Raw genomic sequence first — 25,054 nt, forward strand, 5'->3', positions numbered from 1 at the left:
GGAATAAAGACTTTTCCCATCCAAAATGCCACTAATAACATCGCTGAAAGGGATAACAGAACATGCAATTTTAAGACCTGATTTTGCACTTAGGTGGAATTCAATTTGTGCCACTGCACAATGTTACAAAAGCATTTTTTTGATACCTTCTGGGCTTTCAGCTGATAGGCCCAACCTCCCTCCACTACACATTTTAACCCATGTACCCATATAACTTTTCTTGATAATTCTCCTATGTTAAAGGTTTTAATTAAACACATAACATTGTTAAAGCATTTGAGGAGAGCATATCTCAAACATTGGTTCACATTTATTGTGGGATAATCTGTACCAATGACTTTGAAGACAACACCTGCAACTGCATTACATGCAAAATGACTTGGATAGTTAACAGCTTTCTTTTTAAAAAGACTTGAGCTCTGCCTCCAATAAAATGAAGAAGTCAGCATGAACACCATACCTTTCCCTATGATACACAACTCTTTAAAAAAATCTACTATTTGAAATTCAATATAAAAGGTGAAAATTCTATTCATTTAAAAGGCATTAAAACAAATTCTCAGGATCAGCTATTACGCATCCCAGAATGTTGAGAGTGTCTAGCTAAGAGGTTTGCAAAGCAATAGTCATGGATGCTAGGGAACGAAGGCTTCCAGTAGGTGGTAGGCCATAGATAGTGCCTATAATCAAACCAGGTGACAGTGTAGAGCTGCAAGTCTTAATTTGAATGGGTAAATTAATGGAATTGATCTGAGTACACTTAAATCTATATAACTATAATTGATTTATTTCATTTTTTTAACGTACATGAGAAGTGGAAGGTACCACTTGAACAACTTTCTTGATCCCTTTGGGGCATTAACACCATCAAGTTCCTTATGATGAACAGCATCACACTGCACAATTACGTTTCCAAATATATTTGAAGAATATCTACATGAATGATTAATTACACAATGCAGTGAATAAGAAGTTAGCTGAAGGTACAAAATAAAAAGGTGCTACAAGATGGGTATGGAAGAAGTGCTGAGTGGGGTACTCAGAACTCAGGGTTTGTATCACTGCTTCCTCCAACCTAGTGCTGGTCTGTTAAAGCAAATAGGTTAGATTTTTTCAATAACACACACCAGATGAGTCATTTAAAAGAGGCCAAGCAGGAACTAGAACCACAAAACACGATACCTGAACAATAATAAATTCAAAAACACCATACAAAAACTGACAACGTATACATTTCATGAAGAGGTTTCTTTATCCATTATAACCATTTGAAAACCAAGAGAGTCTTAGGAGACTCGATGCTCAACATACATAATAAATCAGGTAAAACCAAAAGTTTGATGAACAATATAGGCAAAACTAGATGATGTCAGAGGAAATCAGAGCTACACTTTTCAGTTCTCCCAGAGTGCACAAAGTACTGTGACCTATTCTGGCAGATGAGCAAAGTGACATATAGATGTTAGAGGTCTTGCAGAGAACAGCCACAAGGCTAACCTCCCCATCAGGAATCTGAGCAAAGATTTGTTCAAAAGCACAGAATAGATGTGATCCAAAGATGATCTTGTGCAGCCTTAATAAACCAACTGGAATCACATCCTTCTCACTTATCACCTGTAAACTTACTGATTTAAAAAAAACAGGATCCTAGTTATGTAAAGACTATCTTTAAAATTCTCATCCTTGTTTTCAAATTTCTCCATGTTCTCATTCCTCCCTCCCAACCCCACAAATCCCAGTTGTCCAAATTCCCCCAATTCTGATTCCTGGACCGAACCCAAAATTGCTCATCATTGGCAGCCGTGCTTTTAGCTGCCAATACCCTAATCTTTGCAATTCCTTCAAGCTTCATTTTTCTACTTCTCTTTCACTACATTCAAAGCTTTGTCCCATTATCAAGCCTGGAAGGAGATAATGTTTCCATGAAGCACTTCAGGACATTTATATTGTGTCTAAACAAACATGTTACAGAGCTATTTAAAGAGAGAAATCTTTTTTCATTCTAATTTAAACTACAACAGCAGGTCAAAAGGACTACATAGTCAAACAAGTAGAAAGCTAACTTTGTCAGATATCAGGAGGGTTTTCTTTACACAAAGAGTGATCATGTCAAACACATTTCTCAATGAAGTAATGGAAACAATCACAATGACATCCAAGAAACAACTAGAAACAACAAAGACAGAACTAAATGTGTGTGGAGTCTTTCACATCACATCCCAAAACACTTGGACCACGTAGGTATTACGAAGATGGAGGTGACAGTTATTTAACACAAGGGCAGATAAATCCCCGGGGTTGGATGAGATCCATTCTAGAATGCTATGGAAAACAAGGGAGGAGATTGCCGGAGCCCTGACAAGTGATTTTTGCATCACAAGCAAGATACCAGAAGACTAGAAAGGTAATGTTGTTCATTTATTTAAGAGCAGGGATAAACCAGGTAACTACAGGCCATTAAGTACATCAGTGGTAGGGAAATTGTTAAGAGAAAATTCTAAAGGGACAGGACTTGTGTTCATTTGGAAAGACAGGGACTGATTAGAGATAGTCAACATGGCTTTGTGATGTTGCCTACATGGACATTAATAAAAGATTTTACAAGATCCCACATGAAAGGCTGGTCCAAGAAGTTAAGACACATGGGATACAAGATGAGCTGGCTAACTGGATCTAAAATTAGCTTGGTGATAGGAGGCAGAGGGCAGTGGTGGAAGGACTTTTTTTCCTGATCAGAAGTCTGTAACTAGCATGAACCATAGGGATTGATGCTGGAACCTTTGTTTGTGATAACATAATACAATTGACTTGGATGTGAGTGTAGGAAGAATGATAAGTTTGCAGATGACAAAAAATGGTAGTGTTGGGGATAGCAAGGAAGATTATCTAAGGCTACTGCAGGATACAGATCAGATGGAAAGTTGGACGGTTCATTGGGAGATGGAATTTAATCTTGATAATTGCAAGGTGATGCATTTGGGATGTCAAATAGGGGTAGACCATAAACAATAAATGGTAGGACACGAAGGAATGATAAACAGAGACCTAGGGGTCCATGTCCTTAGTTCCCTGGAAGTGGCAACATGGTTGGATAGGGTGGGGACAGCAGCATATGGCACGCTTGCCTTCATAGGTCAGAGCATAGTATTCAAAAAAGTTGTGACATTAATTTACAACCTTACAAGACACTGGTTAAGCAGCACTTGGGAGTAGTGTGTGCAGGTTCTGGTCACCACACTATAGGAAGGATGTGATTACACTGGGGAGGAGAGGAGATTCACCAGGATGTTGCCCGAATTGGAAGACTGTGGATATGGGGAGAGATTGGATAGGCTGTGTTTGTTTTCTCTGCAGCGAAGGAGACAGAGAGGTGACCCAATAGAATGATACAAGATTGATTATGGGAAGCATACATAGTGCAGGGAGTCAAAATCGTTTTCCCCACGTTAGGGGTATCAAAACCCAAGAGGGCATATGCTTATGGTGAGAGGAAAGAGTTTTAAAGGGGATCTCGGAAGTTTTTTTGTTTTTAAACACAGCGTTGTTGATATCTGGAACATCCTGACAGCAGAGGTGATGGAATCAGACACAATTACTATGTTTAAAAGGAATTCAGACAGACACTTAAATAGGCAAAGCATAGAAGGATACAGCACCAGTGCAGGCAAATGGGATTAGTGCAGATGGGCTAAAAGGTCAGCATAGACATGGTGGGCCAAAGGGCCTGCTTCTGTGCTGTACAACTCCATGACTTGGCAGACAATAGAAATAATGGTATAATACTGAACTTAATTAGAAACAAGTCATCCCTTACCTGTAATGTTTTCAACTGATTATGTGTCGGCTGAATTGATGCATTTAACAACGAGTTCCCAGGAGCTAAAGAATTTGATGCTCCGACTCCAGTCTTTCCATCAAACCTTTCACCAAGAGTAACCATCTTGATTTGTTTCTGCACCTGTGGATCCACGGCTTGAAACTGTGATGGGACTTGAAGGTGGGTTGATTGACTTGGTGGCAATGAAAGTACGATGGACTGTCGGGGCTTTCCTAGTGTAGTCACTACAAACTGTTGTCCTACTGGCTCCGATTTAACAGCCTGGCTTGAAGTGGGGTGATCAGAGGCTTCAGATACTGGATTAAGGACGACCTGATTTTCTGCTGTAGTTCCAGCAGTTGTACTTGGGTGGCTGACATTACTTGTGGACTGTGATGCACTGTCAGGATTTACTTCCATTTTTACCAATGGGTCACTTAAAATAAGTGGAGTACTACTATTTGTCAACACAGTAACATGGTCTGCAAGGTTTGACAGAACCTGGGAGTTCTTGCCTTCATCTGGATGTACAATTTCCTCCAGTTCAGTTTCCATGGGAACCAAATCCTCATGCTCGGATGTTATTGTGACAGCCTCAATACTGTCTTCTTCGACGACGGTTGTGTCCATTATCTCCTCAGGAAGCAGGCTAATCACTTCAGCCGATACCACCTCCATCTTAATATTGTAGATACTTTGCAAGGACTAAGTAACTGAAACAAAAAGAAAAATAGTAGAATACACAGATGCTGCAACTGAAATATTAAGCAAGAAACAGAAAATGCCTCCCGAGATACATCTTTGGTGGCACAAGTTCAATAAGCAGAAAACCACAGGCCAGTTGGTCAGTATTAATGAAAATGCCAGAAGCTTTTATAAAGGATGGACACTTGGAAAAAGATTTAGACATAATCAATAGATTTCTGGAAAGGAAAGTTTTTGACAAATGTACAAGAGGATTTTTTATTTTGAGGATGTAACTGGGAGAAAGCTGAAGGGGTAAAACAGTGGATGTGGTGTAATTCAATTTTCAGAAAGCCTTTAATAATGTCCCACATAATAGGTTAGTGTCTAAAACTAAACCACAAGGCATGGTGGTGGTGGTGTGGTAGGTGGGGAGGGGGTGGATAAATGTATTGGCATCAAGTGAAAATTGGTTGATAAAAAATGAAACTAAATAGGTAGAAATGGTGTGCTAAGGGTGGCTAGTAACAAGTGGGGTACTGCAAGGATCAGTACATGGACCTCAATAATTCATAATATAGATCAATGATTTGAATAAAAGGAACAGAATGCACTATTTTGAAATGTGCCAACATTACTAAACCAGGTGGGATTGTGAATTGTCAGGAAGATGCAAAGGAGCTTCACAGCAACAGACAGATTGAGCAAAAGGGCTAAAACATAGCAGATGCAGTAATAATGTGGACAAATTCACTACTGCTCCACCTTCAATAATATAATTCCAAGCAAACTCATCTCCAAACTCCTAGACCTGGGACTCAACACCTCCCTCTGCAACTGGATCCTTGACTTCATGACCAAGAGACTGCAAATCAATAAGGAAAGGAAGCAACACCTCCACCACAATTATCCTCAACACTGGTGCCCCAAAAGGCTGCGTCCTCAGCACCTTGCTCTACTGCCTATACACTCATGACTGCTTGGCCAGATTCCGCTCTAACTCCATCGACAAGCTTGCAGATGGCACCACTGTAGTGGGCCGAATGTCAGATAACAATGAGTCGGAGTACAGGAAGGAGACAGGGAGCTTAGTGACATAGTGTCATGACAACAACCTTTCCCTCAATGTCAGCAAAACAAAAGAGCTGGTCATTGACTTCACGAGGGGGGCAGTACACATGCTCCTGTTTACAACAACGGTGCTGAAGTCAAGAGGGTTGACAGCTTCGAGTTCCTAGGAGTGAACATCACCAATAGCCTGTCCAGGTGCAACCACGTAGATGCCACGACCAAGAAAGCACATCAGTGCCTCTACTTCCTCAGGAGGCTAAAGAAATTTAGCATGTCCCCTTTGACACACGAATTTTTAATCGATGCACCACAGAAAAGATCCTATTTGGATGCATCACGGCTTGGTATGGCAACTGTTCTGCCTACGACTGCAAGAAATTGCAGAGAGTTGTGGACACAGCTCAGCACATCATGGAAACCAGCATCCTTTCCATGGACTCTGACTACACTTCTCGCTACCTCGGTAAAGCAGCCAACATAATCAAAGATCCCACCCACCCCAGACATTCTCTCTTCCCCCTCCCCCCATTGGGCAGAAGACACAAAAGCCTGAAAGCACGTACCACCAGGCTCAAGGACAGCTTCTATCCCACTGTTATAAGACTATTGAAATGGTCACCTAGTACAATAAAATGGACTCTTGGCCTCACAATCTACCTCGTTATGGCCTTGCACTTTATTGTCTGCCTGCACTGCACTTTCTCTAACTGTAACACTTTAATCTGCATTGTTAGTGTTTTCCCTTGTACTACCTCAATGCACTGGTAAAATTGGTAAATTGGTTTAATTTATTAATTGATAAAATTTAATTTAGCAAGTTACCAACTGCACTGTTGTAATGAAATGATCTGTATGGCATGCAAAACAAAGTTTTTCCACTGTGTCTCGGTACATGTGACGATAACAAACCAATTTACCAAATGTGATTATCCAATTTGGAACAAAGAAACAGAAAGGCAATGTATTATTTAAATGATGTTAGAGTGGGAAGTGTCGATGTAGAAAGAATTGGATGTTCTTGCATACCAGTCACTGAAAGCAAACATGCAAAGTGGAACAAGCAGTTAAGGCTGCAATTCATAAACTGCCTTTATGAAAGAGAATTTGAGTACAGACACAAGATGGTTTGCTACAATTACACAGGGCTTTAGAAATATCACACATGGAGTAGTGTGTGCAGTTTCCTTACCCAGGAAAAGGTGTACTCGACATGGAGGGAGTGCAACAGAGCTTCACTAGATTGCAAGACTGCACTTTGAGGAGAGCTTGGGCTGAATAGGTTTGTATTCTCCAGACTTTGGAAGAGTGAGAGGGGACCCAATTGAAATTTACAAAATTCTGACAGCTAGAGAGATGGGTGTGGGGAGGTAGTTTCCCCTGTCTCGGGCATCTGGAACAAAGAATCACAGACTCAGGTTGCAGAGGAAGAGATTTGGGAATAAGATGAGAAACTTGTAGAAGCTAATGTCCGTGGAATTCCTTACCATAGAGAGCATAGAGGCCAAGTCACTGAATACATTCAAGGAGACATAAATTTTTAATGCAAAGGCAGCAAGGGCTATGGTGAGAGAACAAGAATATGGCATTGAGATAGATGACGTTCCACCAAATGGAATGGCAGTACAGGCTTGAAAGGCCCATGCCTGTTCCTATTTTTCTATGTCAGATAAGCAACATGACAAATCTGAACCAGTGGAAGGATTGAGAGACAAAAAGAGCATATGAGGAAAAGCTGATGAGGTAGGGCAAGTGAGTATATCTTCCACATTATAACTTAGTGAATTTTAACTTTGCTCAAGCGAATATATAAAAAGTTGCATGTTGATTTAAGTGCTTTAACAAATTTGAAACTTAACTGGAAAGTTGCTCCTTTATAAAAGAGTTGCTTAGTAACTTACTCAGCTCCAAAATATCTTCTGTGGTTACATGTTGATATTATCCAATTTTTCCACACTGACATTTCTTCAGTACGCAACAATTATTGGGATCTGTAACAAGTTAAATAAATAATGAGATGTACAGAATTGTTAAAATCCAATAACAGCTCCAGTTTACAGTGTAACCACCTGTCAAAAATCTGAATAATAGCCAAGCAGAAATTATGCAGATATTCTTTTCTATCTTCATTTTGAAAACTTGATCCAAGCTTTTTTGAAATTGGACTAGCTCATTTGAAATTTAGTTCTCCAATCCAAAAGTTAAATTACTCTATGGTACCACAATAGACACAACAGGCCTGGAATTTATCATGCTTATGTGCAACAACAACAATAAAATAATTAGATTAAAGCCATATATTATGAAAAATGTTATGAACACAAATCAGCAAAATAAAGTTGTTTTATACTTCAAGGTGAATACAAAGGTCAGATGGCATACATCAACCTTCAGAGCTCATAAGAGCACTGTGTTAGAATGCATTAATATCTATTAAGCATGGTCCTTAAATCAACATTATACTTAATGGGGAAAAGATGTTTGTGCTTGCAACTTGAACCATTTAATGCACACTCAACAAAAAATCTAAACCAGGGCCATTTCCCAGAATGTGCATACAAAACAAGTCCAATGGAAAAAAAATTATTAGTACAAAGAGAGTATACACTCTTACCCCAGTGTGCCAAGCCATGAGATTGTTACATGTGTATAACATGATACAATGTTTTTGGGTGGGAGAGGGGTGGTGAAGGGGAGGGAAGGGAAAGTTTAGGCACCAAAGAGGAAGGAGCATCATATTTTCACTTTTGTTTTCATCTGGTTTCCAGGGCACCAGATTTGATCTTCAATCTATACTTTTAACAAACTCATGGGTCCAGGTATGTGTCCATGTCCATAATCAAGCTTATAATTTCTTACATTGCCATGTCATAAGAAATATGCTCCAACACTGTCACCATGGTGCACAAATCCTTTAAGAATTCTCCCCTTCTGCTGAAGGTTGCTCACATCATCCTAAACCAACGCCTTTCTTCTGATCTGTTGACTAATGCAACTAATTTTATTTAATCCCACTTTCCACTATCTGATCATTGCCAAAATATTGAGCAACATCTTCTGCCCCAATGCTCCACAGGTGCCTTTGGAGCCCACCAGATTTAATCATGGATCTTAAATCAAATAAACTGAGGATTCAATAGATCACAATTAGCCAATGTTCTACTCAGTGGCCATAAATCCCTTACCCTCAAAACTCCAGATCAAAACATTTGCCCCTTTAATGCATCTGTATCTACCTCAAAAGTCAGATTTCAAATGACAGAGTCATACAGCACGGAAATGGGCCCTCTGGCCCATCACAATGCCCATTAAGTACCATTTACACTATTCACAATTCCCAGCACTTAACCTGCAGCCTTCTTTGCCTTGGCAATTCAGTGCTGTGAGAGTCTCTCCTTCCACCAAAGTACATTGAAAAGGTGTGAGAAGTTGAGCAAATTTTAACTATGCAAGAAAAATTGGACCTTGTCTAAAAGTTGTCCATTTTGCAAAGGAATGAACGAGACTTGGACCAATTAACAATCTTACCTAGCACAAGAATAATGAGAAGTAGTTATAGTAGCTAGGAATTAAATGCAAATTCAGTTGAGAGAGCAAGATATTGACCTCATGGATAATTTAAACTTGCAGGAGGAGAAAGGCGGCTAGATTGATAGGTCCTTTGAGCAAATGTTTAACAAAATAGATAGGTATGAAAATGGTAGAGTCAACTAAAGTGAAGAAAAATTCTGAACTCGCACATTACCACTGAAATTGGAGATAAATAGAGAGGGATCCAACAAAGCAGACCACAGAGAAATGGCAGCTATGTAGTCAAACACAGAATGAGGCCACTCAAGCTATTATGTTCATGGTGGTCAAGAAAGATCACCCAGCTTTAATTCTTCCCTCCAGCACCAAGATCTGTGGCCCTGCAGGGTACAGCTTATAAAAAAATTTTGATGTACACTTGAAGTTTGCTAAAGGCTCCTGCCTTTACCACCCTTTCAGGCAGCAAGTTCCAGACCTTTACTATCTTCAAGTGAAAGAAATGTTTCTTCATTACCCTTTAATCATTCTACCTATCACTTTAAACCTTGGTTTTTGACCCCCATTAAGAGCAAAATGTCCTTTCATCCATTCAATGTATATCTCCTAATTCTTCTTAAGCAATGCTTTAGGATAGAGGATGACGTTTTCCACTTTGATTTTTACAGGTCCCAAGGTGGCTAATGGAAACAGCAAACTCTATGGATGGGGCAAGTATAGGCTGAGAGGATGAGGTTTAAGAGGTGGTAGGCTCCTTCTGAAGGCCTTCTGCTCTGGATGCATGGCCTCAAGGTTCTCAACATTATCGTGAATGCTCCTTCTCCACCTTGAGCAGTCATGGGCCAGAGATTCCCAGGAATAAGTGGGGACGTTGTTGTTCTTCAAAGCAGCTGCAAGCATATCAGTCAATTTTTACTTCCGTCCATTGGTGATCTTCTCCCACGACAGAGTTCAATTTCAGGAGTCTAGCACCAAATAACATGGTCTACCCAACATAGTCTACTGAGAGTTACTAGGGCCTCAATGTTGGTGCCCTAGCTGCAGGGAAAGGATGCTAACTACATTCTGCTCATCTTTCCAGTGAATTTGGAGGATCTCATGGGAATGATGGTAATTTTTCCAGTGTCTTGAGATACCTCCTGTAGGTAGTCTAGATTTCAGAAGTATGAGAGAAGGGACCACTGCTACCCAGTAGACCTTTAGCTTTGTGCCAAATACTCTTTCATTTAAATCTCCCCTCAGCTGCTTTGTTCCAAAGAAAACAATCTCAGCCTATCCAAACTTTCTTCATGGCTTAAAATGTTCTAGTCCTGGCAACATTCATGTAAACCTCCTATGAACCCTCTTTAGTGTAATCACATCCTTCCTATCATGTGGTAATGCGAAACAAAAAATTGTATAAAAAGAATTTGGATAGTGTGACTTGCAGAGAAATGCAAGGAATATTCTATTCCTCTCTTTTCCCAACTTCTCCTCCATGATTACTGAAGCATTTGATCAATGCTCAACTTCATCCTAGCCAATTAATTACATTGCCGGGAAGACAAGATACTTGGAAGCCAATTTTAACACTGTGACCCACAACAGCAATAAGACAAGGGAGTATTTGGCCTGCTTTAAATCATGTAGTTTAAATACTGATCAAAACATCAGAAGATTTCACCAACTTTTCTTCAAGTGGTTCCATTACTGAATTTATGTGCACCTGCATAAGTTGATGGGAAAGATTTAGCATTTCACTGAAAGAAAGCTTTTCTTTGCAAGCAAGTTATGTATGCTGAAACATTTTAACATTTAAAAGTATGTTTTTTAACAATAGCTGCCTTTTCTTGGGACCAATACACACTAAAAAAACATATGCAAGTAATTTGGTCATTTTCCATTCAAGATACCAAAACATGGACGTTTTGCAAGTTGTTCTCAAATTTCCTTATTAGAACAATTGGGGTAGATCATCCACTGAGATCTACCAGTAAATAAGCCCAAGTGGCTGTTGCTAAATTTAGATTTAACAAGCTGATTTTAGCATTTCATTTTGTCTTAAAACAGTTCCAACTTTAACAGATATTGAATCTTGCGCCAGGGCAATCAAAAACCAATCTGCCTACACAGAACAAGAAATAAAAGTGGGCCATGTGCCTCACCATTCAATAAAATAGTCTGATCTTTTACCTTAGCATCAATTTTCTGCAATAACCTCATTATTCAATTATCTTAATATGGAAAAAAATCTATCCATTTTTGTTTTGAATAAACTTAGAAACAGAGCCTCTGCAGCCCTCTTGGATACACAATTCCAAAGACTCACAACGCTCTGGGTAAAGAAATTTCTTCTCAGTACTGTCCTGAATGGCCCATCCCATATCTTGAGATTGTGACTTTAGTTCGATACCTCAGCCAATGGACCATCAAATCCTCATCTATCCTGTCAAGCCCATAAAAATTTTGAATATTTCAATAACATCATTCTTCTACACTATAAAAAGTATAAGCATTATTTGCTTAATCATTCTCATTAGACAACTCCTTTCATTCAGGAATCAATCTGGCAAATCGGTCTTGTATTTGATCCATTACAAGGATTTCTTTCCTTAAGTAGGGAGACCAGACTTGTATATAATTTCCAGCTATGCCTTGCCAGGAGCCTGCAAATACAGTAAAATATCTTAATTACTGTGGTAAAAATCCTGTTGTAATGAATTCCAACATGCAATTTGTTTACACAATTGCTTGTTTTTCCTGCAAGTTAACTTTGTGATTTCCTGTATAAGGACACACAGGTTCCTCTGAATACGACCAACTTTCAATCTCTCACTATTTGTGTCCTGTCCTAATAAAAAATGGATGGCGTCACATTTTTGAAAATAACATTCTACCTGCGACATCCTTGGCATTCACTTACGTGGTATACATTCTCTTGAAGCTCCTCTAAATTTTCCTCTCAACCCATATTGCCATCAGCTTTGTACCATCAAACTGGGATATATTACAGCAAAAAAAAACCCAAAGTGCTGGAGGAACTTAAGAGGTGAAGGAGCATGTATGGAGGCAAAGGTATAGTCGATGTTTTGGGTCAAGACTCCACATCAGGGTTGAGTGTAGAGGGGAGATAGGCAGTATAAAGAGGAAAGAGGAAGGGGTGGAGTAGGGGCTGGCAGGCGATGTGGAACAAGGTGAGGAGGGAGATGATGGAGAAAGGAGGGGGAAGGGTGGAGTTGGGTGATAGGTGGAGACAGCTAAAGAGAGAGAAAAACAAAGGGACAGATATAGCCTATTTTTGGGGGGGGGGGCAGGGGGAATACAGAGACAGAGACATTGATAGGAAGGTCATAAGTGGAAACAGAAGAGGCTGGAGGTTTTGGGATCTGATAAGTACAGAAGGTGATAAATGGAACCAGATGAAGGAGAGATGGACAGATGGAACCAGCTGGGGTAGAGGTCAGAACCAGACAATGTAGTGAGTGGGTGATGGGCATATGGAAGCAGGTGGGGGGGGAAAAGAGGGTGGAACCAGAAGGAGAAGGAAGGAGCACATGGAGTGTGGGTTACCTGAAATCGGAAAATTCAAATGTTCATACCATTGGGTTGTAGACTACCCAAGCAGAACTAGGTGCTGTTCTTCTGGTTTGCATTCAGCCTCACCCTGGCAGTGAGAAGATAGAGAGGTCAGTGTGGGAATGGGAAGGGGATTGAAATGCAACCAGGAGGTCAGAATGGCCATTGCAGACAGAGCGAAGGTGTTCCACAAAACGGTCACCTAGTCCATGCTTGGTCTCGCTGATGTAGAGGAGGCCACATCAAGAGGACCCAATGTAGTAGACAAGATTAGTGGAGGTGCATGCGAATCCACGGATGGTGGTGAGGGAGGTGGTGCTGGGACAAGTGTTGCACCTCCTATGATTGCAGGGCAAAGTGCCAGGGGACAGAGAGGAGTAAACCAGGGAGTCAAGGAGAGAGTGGTTCCTGAAGTAAGCAGAAAGTAGTGTGGGAGCAGAAGATATGACTGCAGGTTAGAATGGAATATAATATAGTTGGCTGAACATCCAAATCTTGACATAGATTGTGAAACCTGGAGCTGCAACACTGATCCCTGTGGCATTGCACTAATCAGTCTCCATGGTAAAAAATGATGTATTATTCACTCTTCCTGCAGACCAATTCTCAGTTCTCACCTGTCTGGTATGCACCATCACATGAACTCTAAAATGTTGTTTAATGACTTATTGTAGGGCAATTTATGGTAGGGCTTCTGAAATTTTCAATGACAACATGCTCACTACTATTTTGCTATGTAGAACATCACACTCAGATTTGTCATACATTATCTCCTTTTCATAAATTCATGCCAACTTTGCCCAACTCCTTCCATTATTTCCCAAGTATCCTTTTACCACTCCTTCATACGAGATGCTAGCCATTTCCCTGCTAATGATGTTAAGCTAACCAGTCTACAGTTCTCCTTTTTCTCTGTTCCTCTTTTCTGAAATAAAGGGGTTATATTTGCCATCTCCTAATGTCTGGGAAACATCTTTGAATCTATAGAATTTTGGATTATGACATCCAGTGCAGCCACTTCCTCCATTGCAGCCTCTTTCAAAACCTTGGAACTTAGTCAGGTTTCAGTTTTATTAGCTTCTGTGAATCTTTTTGTTTAAAATGATTTCTTCAGCACCTCATTCTCCTAGAGCTGTAGTTTGTTTTGTCTTCTTTGGCAAAGGAGGATGCAAAATGTAATTTAATTTCTCTGCTGTTTCTTTATTCTCCAATATAATTCCTTTGCAGTCGGTGAGGTTTGCACATTAATGTTTACTAATCTATTCCTTCTTGCATCTCTACAAAAACTTTTAAAAGTTGCTTCTCACTAGATTACTCAAACTTCATTTTCCTTTTTCTTATCAATATCTTCATCTTCCTTTGATGAAGTTTAAATTTTCCAAATCTTCAGGGGTACAGCACTTTTGGTAACATTACAAGCCTTTTCTTTTGATCCAATACCTTTTCCAACTTATTAGCAATGCCTATCCTACTTCTCATTAGGATTTAATGCTTAAAATTGTATACATTGTTGTGAATTAATAACAATGTGGTTTACAACAAATGAGTGAGTCACGTTGAGATAGGCACTATGCTGCAGTACACTGCAGTTGGCCTCACTGATAAACTGAGTAAAGGGCTCTGAGTGGAAGACTAGACAGCTTAGTCCTGGGTGCAAAGGGTAGACAATTAATTATCTCAGGGCAGTGCACGATCCCTATAATGTAATATTTTCCTCCCTCCCTGGAGTATCCAAGTGTCAACTATTGTGAAGAATTCACTCTGGAAAATAACAAGCTATGTTTTTCACCTATTGCCCCTATATTGCAAATTATCAGCACAGTTGCCTCACAACAAATCAGGATTTACCACATGATCTGGAAACTAAATGCACATTCAAAATCGTCACAATTTCATAGCATTTTATACAAATCCTTAGCGAAACATGCTTTTAAGTAGGTAGCTATGGTTATCAAAAAAAACCTGTTCTCTCCTTTTAGATAAAAAAAATTAAAAGATCAACCATGCTGCTGCTTGGTTTGTTACACATTACTTGAATTCAACATACCAGCAGCAACTACAGTGGAAACTCAAATAACTTAGTTGAAGAATTCAGCTAATCTATAAACCACCAGGAAGTTAATATAAAAATAGCATTTATATAGCATCTTCCACCTCCACAGGATGTGCCAAAGCACTTAACAAGTTACTTTTTTTCCCCCTTTGAAGTGTTGTGTTGTTAAGAGTTTGGGAGCAGCAAGAATGATGTTCTCCTTCTATTCTGCAGTAAACAATCTAGCTTCTGTAAAACAAGTTCGTACACAAGGCTGAAACAACAACCACGCCACAAAAAGCACTAACATTACACATGCTGGCACTCAGAAGTGCAGCTGCCATAAAAGTTTATCAAAAGCTTTGTATGATTATTTAAAAAGGAAGTTTAATTGCAAAACCAGAGGATACTTCTGGCATTTTCAAATTACAGAAAATTGTTACATGTTCTCTAATAATTACATGAAATTAATTAACTATTAACAGACATACCATTTCTTTTCTATGTAATTCGATAATATTCTGGATTAAATTTTACTATATTAGACAGGTTGCATAAATAACAAATCACCAAAACTTTACAGATCAGTTACTGTATTCAAGTTAATAAGGGCTGTTTTAACCCTCTATCTGCAAGAGGTTTGAAGGTGGAAGAAAGCAGAGACAGTAATGATGAGAACATGGTGACTGAGATACAGACAACAAGCCATTGTTAAGAAAATCCTAGTTGAGCCCCAGTACTCAGCTTGCAAAGAGTTGAGCTTGAGTCAAGGTAAATGACTATCATGCAGTGGTGGTTACATGACGTTAACAGTCCTCTAGTACCTTGCCCATTGGCTTCCCTTCACATGTCCAAACAATAGATGCCACCACTTAATTTAACAGTGTAGATGAACAGAGCTAAACCCAGTCTTGGAGTACTGGAAGCTTTGTGTCCTTTCTAGCATGGATCAAATAGCAACAAATCAGAAGCAATTCCTGGGGAAAATATTCTAATGCCATAGCCAAAGATCATGCAGCTTTATGTTCCAGAAAACTGTGATACAGGGGTCGCCAATACACGAGAAGTTTGATCGATGAAGAATGGGAGCATTGACTTGTCTAGGCACATCACAATGTTAATTTTGGATTAAGTAAAAGAACCACAACATGCAGAGTAATGTTCTGTACTTAGTGCCTTCACAACAGTGAGCTAGACAGTTACCTGGTTGAATGAAACTGAAGGTCACTGCTATTCTTTGGATACTTTCAAATGGTATATGATATTTCCCATGACAAAGCATAATCTGTAAAGAGCAATTGCCAAATCATAACATCAGCCAGGCTTTACTGTTACCCTATTGCTTCATGCAACTTTCTCCAAAGTAAGGATAAATTATACCCAAATACTTTTTTCCTGAAAGGTAGTAAAAATGAAATAATTAGGGGAAGAATCCAAAAGAATAACCCGAGATAGAAAACATAGGCACAAATTTGTAAGAAGTGGGGTCAGTCTATCTTGAAGCTTGTAAAGAAAAACTCTAACTATACAAGTGGTACTTCTATGCACCAAAGATATGCTCCTTACAGCAAGATTTATTAGTGCTAGGAAGGGTTTAAAGTGGCACCAATTTATAAAAGCAAAGAGGAATAATCTGCATAAAGAGAACAGTCTAGGGAAGGAAGCAATAGCATACTAGATCAAAACAGACCAGGACAATGGGAAACAAAAAATAAGTCTTAGGATGCATGTCTGTAAATACATAGCATGGTGAATAAACATACCAACCTACAAACACAAATAGCCATGTGGGAACACATGTAGGAACAACAGTGGAAATTTGGTTTCCAAAGGTCAAGAACTGGATACATAATATTCACAGTTACAAGATGTTTAGATAACATAGGAAAGGGAAAAAGGAAGTTGGATAGCAGACTTAAATAAGATATTGTAGTCTTGAAGGGGCTAAGTCAGAATCCATTCAATTAGTGTTGAGAAGCAAAAGTGGTATGACCACTCTTCAGGCCTTCAAATAGTGAAAGAGGTAGAAGGGTGAACCTGCAGTGAAATTACAAGAGGTGCAAGAAGTGGCCTTCATTACTCACTATCAATTGATAGGGTTAGAGTAAAAAGGAGGAAATGCTGATGTGTTTCAGAGAATACCCTTGATGTTCTCAGCCCAACCAAGGAAGCATTGCTGAATGCAGTGCTGGGTAAACGAGGTGGGCCAAATATCTATGGGGGAAACACTTGCATAAGAGTTTTCAAATCCTAAACTTCAGATAAGTAATGGATAAGAGGATGTAACAATTTAAAACATAACAGTAAATTGCAAAGGCTACTAATTTCAATGTGACAATAGCAAATCTAACCAGACTAAAATGGAACCAAAGATATTCCCACAAGAGGGAAATGTAGGGGAACCAAGGCCAGGGCTCTTTTCATGATGAGGAGGATAGAGAATAGGATGAAACAAAAGAGTATATGATTCACATCTTGAATTCAAGGGAAAAACTGGTTAAATGCAGCAAGTTGAAAGATGTAGCAAGGGAAAATAAACCTAGGAATTAACACAAAAGGGAACACATATTTAGATATTTGGTAAAAGAGTAAAACAGAACAAAGGTAGTGAAATATGCTTCAAGGTAGAGAGCAATGCTAAAGAACTTGATGAGTACATTTGGTGTTTACCAAGGATGACGATGCTGACAAAATACTCGGAGTAATGGAGACAGTGGAAGTTATGGATGAGGTGTAAACCAAGGAGTAAGATGCACTGCAAAGACTGCCGATACTTAGATTAGATCGGACACCTGGTCCCATAACTTACAATCAGAAGTGGAGGTGAAGATATTTGAATAGTTTGCAATAAATTTTTCTCCCTCTCCTTCTTAGGCATCCATCAGGATTAAGAAATGACTTGCTTGAACTCTAGAGGTGGCTGATGAGGCCAATATGGGAACTGCAAACTCTTCCACAGATTAGGCAATTATAACATGGAATGAACAGGGAAGTAATTTGCGAGATAGTTTGCTCCTTCTACTGTTTATGCTGGGATCAGTGTGCTCTTGACATGTGGACTGGAGGTTCTCAGTGCTATTCAAAACACTTCTCTTCAACTTGACTCAAGAATATGACTCATGACTGCTCAGTGGGAATGTTGCATTTCCCACCCCATCAAGGTGGCTTCAAAGACATCCACAACACTTCTTCTGTCCAACTGGGAATCTCTTCCTGTGACAGAGCTCAGGATAGACTCTAATGTCAGGCATATGAAGGTGGCCTGCCCAATGGAACCCACCAAGTGTAATTAGGGCCTCAATGCTGGGGATGTTGATCTGGGAGAGGATGCTAATGTTGGTTTGTTTATCCTTCCAGAGGTTTTGTAGGATCTTATACAAGCAGCTTTGGCTGTAATTTTCCCGGGGACTCAAGGAGCTTCTGTCTCAGAAGCACATACAAGGTCAAGAATCAATGCTGCCTTGTAGATTTGTGCTCGATTTGAGGGCTTGATCTTCAAATTGAATAAAATCTGTGCTGATGCACCAACAGTTATGGCCATTTTTTCATTCATACCTGCCTTCACATAGAAGCGGCTCCCAAGATGCAAGAAGTTATCCATGTTTTCAAGAGTCTCACCATCAACCTTTATTGTCAAGGGACAGTTTGGTACAGTGGGAGCAGGTAAGTACAGTGCCTTTACCTAGCAGATTGAGTGCAAAGCCCATCCTCTCGTATGCTTTAGTTAAACGGGTTGATAATGACAGAGCTTGGACTCCAAAAATACTCAAACACTGCTCATCATCTGCCTACTTCAGCGTGATTACCAAGGCCGGAGAGGGTCTTGGTCCTGGACTTCAGGAGCCATAGGTTGGACAGTTTCCCCATTAGTCCTGTGAATTATTTCCTCCTTATGGGTCATTTATTGAAGGCAAGATGCAGTACTGCAGTGTGAAATGGCAATGATACAGCCTAATACCTTCACTGTGTTTGGCTCTGTTGTATACCCACTTGTTAGAATATGGCTTGCGTACCATTGTGAAGCAAACACAAGATGGAAACAAATTCCTGCAACATGCCCAATACAAGGAAGTTGCATCTCCTCTGTTGGTCGATGGAGTCAAAAGTTTTGAGTTCAAAAAAAGATCACACATTGTGGTTAGTTTTGCTCACTGCATTCCCCCTTTACGTTATCTTAAAGATCATGTCTGCCATGCCTCCAGATGGCCAAAATTAACACCGAGTCAGGAAGAAGCTCTTCAGTTGCTAGAAGGCAGTGGCCAAGGACGACTCTGGAGATAACTTTCCTTGTGGTAGACAGCAAAGAGACCCCTCTATGATTTCTGCAGTCAGTTTGGTCTCCTTACCCAAAGATGGTCACTATTGTGGTATCTGAAGTCCTCTGGCATATCCTTTCTTCCATGATGTGGACAACAAAGTTGTGAATTTGCAACTAACACTCCTCACTGCCAGAATTTTAGTATGGATGCCTACTCCTCCAGAGTCTCCTGTCTTTTTAGTTGAGATATGGCTTTCTTGTTGGTCAGGAATAACAACAAGACTGGACTGAAAGACTGGTGTGGGATGCTCACATCAAGGAAAATTTGACGTTGAGGATTTCATAATGTGGGTGTTGACAGCCCCTCTATCCAAGTTTCTATCTACTCTTGGCTCTCACTAGGATGGGGCCTTAGTTGCTTCCACTGTTGTGGCCTTAGAGTGCTGAAGAACTCAATGCCAATTTGTTGGCATTGGGTTCTTCAACACTCCTATACCCTTAAAATGCACCACTTATTATTTAGGTCACAGGTTTTCTGCCTGACATTGGCCTTCAGGCACCCACAGAACAGTTTCTTTCCCCTTGAGGCAGAGTGGAGCTTCCAGTCTTGGAATTCTTTCTTTTTGTGGTTCATTATTTGCTGATCATGCTCAAACCAATGCTGGTCGTCTCCTCTAGACATGATGATTGGGTTACAACCTTGTTCAAGAAAGGACAATACTCAGAACTGGAACCTTGTCAGTTTAACTTCAATGATGGGGCAAGGTTTTAGAAACAGTAAATCAGAGAAAGCGTTACCTCAAATTTACCCAAGTGCTTGTTAATTATGGAAACCCAGCATGAATTTGTAAAAGACAGATCACTTATTGACTAACCTAAATGAATTTTAAATTGAATTGAAAGTAGCAAAGTCCCACACAGGAGGTTGTTCAACCAATAAGCGTGCAGGGAAATCAGGGTCAATGCACTGACATGGATAGAAATTTGGTTATGAGGCAGAAAGCAAAGAAGGTGATTAAACAGACAGTTCTCAAGTTGGCAGGCCAAGATTCATGGAGTATCACAGGGATCTGTGATTGGGCCCTACTTATTCACAATGTATATCAACAACTTGGCTCAGGGGGACAAAATTCACATTTCCAAGATAATAAAACAGGCAGATTGCAAGTATGGAGGAGGATGTAAAGAGGCTTCGGAGGATATGGACAAGCTGTGCAAGTGGGCAAGAACATGGCAGAAGGAATACAATGGGGTAAATTGTGAGGTCATCCACTCTTGTGCACATAACAGAAAAGCAAAGTATTTATTAAATGGTACAAGACTGAATGGTTCTGATATTCAAAGGGACTTTGTACACTGGCCAAAGGCCAACATGCAAGTGCAGCAAATAATTTAGAAGGTAAATGGTACATCAAAGGAGTTTGAATACAGATGCAAGAAAGTCTTATTGCAATTGTATAGGGCCTTGGCAAGACTGTACCTGGAGTATTATATACAGTTTTGGACTTCCCACCCAAGAGCAAATGCACATGCCTTTGAAAGAGCGCAGGGAAGGTTTACTGGACAGATTCCAAGGATGACGGATTTGCTATATGCAGAGAGACCAACTAGACTGGATATATATTCCCTAGAGTTCAGAAGAATGAAGAGAGATCTCATTGAAACACATAAAATTCTTAAAAGGGTTTGATAGGCTAGATGTAGGATGGATGCTTCCCCTAACCAAGAAGTCCAGGACTTGAAACACAGTATCAGAATAAGTGGTATACCATTTGGGACTGGGAAAAGGAGAAATCTTTTTACTCAGAGAATAGTAAATCCTTGGAAATTCTATCCCAGTAAATCCTTGGAAATTCTATCCCAGAAGACTGAAGGCTTTGTCATTGATTTCATAGATCAATAGATTTCTGGATATTAAAGGAAACTAGAAATATGTTTTCAGCACTAGAAATGGTATTTAAGATAGATCAGCCATGACCTTGATGAACAGCAGAACTACTTCAAAGAGTCAGTTGGCCTCCTCCTATTTCCATTAGGTTGATGAAGAGAATGCAGCAGCCGCCATCCATACAACTTTTAACAGAAGCACTTGACAAAGTACCGCATAAAAGGCTAGATCACAAAATTGAGGCGCATAGAATACAATACTTATTGAGTTGGAAGCCAAATTGTAGTCAATATAGTACACGATGGTGGGGAAGATTTACTTGGATTCTTTACATCAGGAAGTGGTCACGTCTCTAAAGATAGGGTCTTCTGATCTGGACAAAAGTCAGGGATTGGGGAGTGTGCCTGCAAGAGAGGCAGGTAAGGGGATCAGAAAGGCAGAACAGCAGGAGCCTCAGCATTTGTCCAATGAGCCTGAAGGCCTTTCTGCTTAATTGGATGAGAATGGGCCCTACACATGGATGAGCTATCCAACCAATACATGGTGAGAGAGAAGCCATTCAAATGGCAGAGGAAAGAGCATAGCAAGGGGAATTGACTTATCTATTAACTTCACTCTGAGTGGTGGGAGTGTGGAATGAGCTGCCGTCTGATGTGGTAAATGCGGGCTCACTCCTAAGTTTTAAGAATAAATTGGATAGATACATGAATGGGAGAGGTCTGGAGGGTTATGGACTGGGTGCAGGTCAATAAAGTTTTGGCACAGACTAGAAGGGCCGAATGGCCTGTTTTCTGTGCTGTAGTGTTCTATGGTTCTATTGTAAAGTGCTAGAGTCCAGAAGGTTGTGTTACATATCCATTGCCAGAGTTCAGGTGCTGAATAAGTATATATAAATGGTGATAAGACCATAAGACAGAGGAGCAGAATTAGGCCATTTGGCCCATCGAGTCTGCTCCACCATTCAATCACGGCTGATTTATTTTTCCCTCTCAACCCCATTCTCCTGCCTTCTCTCCGTAACTTTCAATGCCCTTACTAATCAAGAACCTATCAACCTCTACTTTAAATATACCCACTGATTTGGCCTCCACAGCCATCTGTGGCAATGAATTCCACAGATTCACCATCCTCTGGCTAAAGAAATTCCTCCTCATCGTGTCCTAAGGAAATGTCCTTCTAAGGCTGTGCCCTCTGGTCCTAGACTCTTCCACTACTGGAAACATCCTCTCCACATCCATTCTAACCAGGCCTTTCAATATTTGGTAGATTTCAATGAGATCCCCCCTCATCCTTCTAAACTCCAGTGAGTACAGGCCCAGAGCCATCAAACGCTCCCTGTGTGTTAACCCTTTCATTCCCAGGATCATTCTTGTAAGCCTCCTCTGGACCCTCTCCAACGCTAGCACGTCCTTCCTTAGATATGGGGTCCAAAACTGTTCACAATACTCCAGATGTGGTCTGACCAATGTCTTATAATGCCTCAGCATTACATCCTTGCTTTTATATTCTAGTCCTCTCGAAATGAATGCTAACATTGCATTTTCCTTCCTTACTACCGACTCAACCTGCAAATTAACTTTTTAGGGAATCCTGCACTAGGACTCCCAAGTCCCTTTGCACCTCCAATTTCTGAACTCACTCCTCATTTAGAAAATAGTCTGCGCCTTTATTCCATCTACCAAAGTGCATGACCATACACTTCCCTACACTGTATTCCATCTGCTAATGGGAATGGGAAGAGCCAGTAATCATGGTATATATAGCTATCAACATATGCAAGACAAAGAAATATTCTATGCACCAAATTAAGCAGAACCCCACAAAGCAATAACATCTGAATTATTACCTCAACCATGTGAAAATTCACCTGGGGCATACAAGACTAGAATTGAATATGTGGCTCAGAAACTGGTGTCATAGAAGTGGGTTGGGTTCGTGAGGGACTGGCACAAGTAGAAAAAAAAATTGGGAACTGTACAATTGGGATGGCCTACACCTAAACCATGCTGGAAATGGTCTTAACAATGGAAGAAAGGATTTCAACCAAATAATGGGGACGAGAGATCGGAATTGAAAGAATGTGCAGCCATAAAGTGGAATCAAGACATTAATGTTAACAAATCTAACAGTAAATCAGCAGATAAACGAGGTTACAAAAATAACGATAGAAGTAAAGGCTCTGCTTGTGGCATTTAAAACAAGTGAACAGAGAGCACAAACAAAAAAGCATGATCTGACAGCCTTTATAGGGAGAGAGCTGCAGGATGACATCAAGTGGGATCCAAATTTTGATGGTACATGGCCATTAGGAGGGACGAAAAGTTAAGAAAAGATAGATGAGTAACTTTGTTAATTAATGATGGTCTTAGCAAATGAGAGTATGATCCAAGTCAGAATGTAGAAGTGGTTTGGGTGCAGATGAGTAAAAAAAAAAGAGCTCATCTGTAGGAGTCATATACAGGCCCACAAACTGTAACCACACAGTAGAAAGAGTATAAAGGACAAAATTGTCAGAGTTTGTCAGAAAGGTACGGCAATTGTCATTCCACATATACACTGGAAAGTCAGATGAACAAAGGAAGCCTAGATGAAGAGTTCAGTATTTTCAGAATAGTTTCTTAGAACAGTATATTCTGTACCCAGAGACCTGGTATTGCAATGAGTTAGGATTAATGAATGACCTCAGTGAAGGAACACATAGCTAGCAATGATCATGATATGGTTGAATTCAGTTTGAGGAAGAGAAGAATGGTTCCAAGTCCACCATTTTAAACTTAAATAGGGGTAGGAGTATGAACTAGCTAATGACTTTAGGTATTGGTCAATCGAGATGCAGCAGCAGACATTTAAGGGTCTAACAGATCTATGAGATCTATTCAGTCTATGAGAAACAAGAAGTCCAAGGGAAGGACCAATCATCCATGGTTAACTAAAATAAAATTAAAGATGCTATCAAACTTAAAAGCAATTACACAAAACCAGTTGGCATGTCAGAAGAATGAATAATACATAAAAACTGCAATAAATAACTTAGATGATAAAAATTTAGAGAATGACATGCATTTAATCAGAAACAAAAAAAGTTTCTACAGATAGTTAGAAACAAGAGATGAAGTGAATGTTAATCCCATCAAAAGCAAGTCTGGGGAATTCATAGAAAATCGGAAGATGGCATACGACTCAAATGGATATTTTTCATTGATCTTCACCACAGAGTATACAAGTAATATACCAGAAATGTAAATCAGGAAATGGAAGGAAGGGATGGAGGGAGGAAGAGGGAGAGGGAATTTCAGGAAAATTACAATCACCAACAAAGTGGTACACACAACTTGCTGGAGCCACAGGACTTCCTGTTGGATTTAATACTAGGGTCTTAAAAAGTAGCGAGTTGATATCATAGTTTCAATTTCACAAAATTCATTAGAATCATGGATGGTTCCATTAGACTGGAAAATGGGTAATATAACTCCTTTATTCCAAAGGAAAGGAGGTTGGGTGGTGATGGTGGGGGGGGGGGGGGAAATAGGGGTTAAGACGGGGAACACGACAAAGATTTTTCCATTCTTTAGAGTCTGGAACTTGCTGTCTACAGGGGTGGTGGAAACAAGAGGCAAACAAGGACAAAAAGAAATTTGCTAGGAACTTGAAGGATATAAATGCAGGGCTATTATAATAGAGGTGGGGAATGGAACCAATTGGACTGTTCTACAGAAAGCCATCATGGACTTCCTTGGGCCAAGTTGCCTGCTTCTGTGCAATAACTCTCATTCCTATTAGATCACATTACAGTCTTCAACAGAATCCAAAATCAAAGATCAATTAACGTCCACTGCAACATTAACATTAAACCATCAGCAAGTGATGCAGAAGGAACTCTTGAAAATGAAATTTCAGTTTTTTTGCAATGGCAAATGCACATTCACTGTAGAAGTGTAACTACAATTAGAGGAAAAAAGGGACAAGTCTTGTGTGTACTCCATTTCATGCAGTATAAATGGATTATTCCCAAGGCTAACTGAGGTTAATGATAAATATATTAAATGAAGAGATTTCTAATGTTGTCACAAAGTAGGCCAGAAGACTGGATGAGTTACAGGAAGCAACAACTATTAGCCAAAATATTCACCAAGGATGAAAGACAGTGAATTAGCAAAACAAAAAGAACAGGATAGCAAAAATAACAAAGTCTCTTGGGGACAAAAGCTGGTAAAATTTAATGGA

At 39.9% G+C, this 25,054-nt stretch overlaps 1 protein-coding gene across 5 annotated transcripts in view; it reads right to left on the bottom strand.

Moving 5' to 3' along the window:
• Window positions 1-25,054, bottom strand: part of lin54 (lin-54 DREAM MuvB core complex component) — a 78,173-nt gene that overhangs the window by 48,632 nt on the left and 4,487 nt on the right. For all 5 annotated transcript variants that reach the window (XR_007955829.1, XM_052009572.1, XM_052009591.1 and 2 more), the window contains exons 2-3: window positions 7,471-7,560; window positions 3,815-4,530 (exon numbers count right to left, since the gene is read on the bottom strand). Coding sequence is in view for 4 of the 5 variants with exons in the window: in XM_052009572.1 (XP_051865532.1) it covers window positions 3,815-4,495 (681 nt within the window). In the remaining variant the exon portion in view is untranslated. The remainder of the gene's footprint in view (window positions 1-3,814; window positions 4,531-7,470; window positions 7,561-25,054) is intronic.

Source organism: Pristis pectinata, chromosome 2 (assembly GCF_009764475.1).
Source record: "Pristis pectinata isolate sPriPec2 chromosome 2, sPriPec2.1.pri, whole genome shotgun sequence".
NCBI lineage: Eukaryota > Metazoa > Chordata > Chondrichthyes > Rhinopristiformes > Pristidae > Pristis > Pristis pectinata.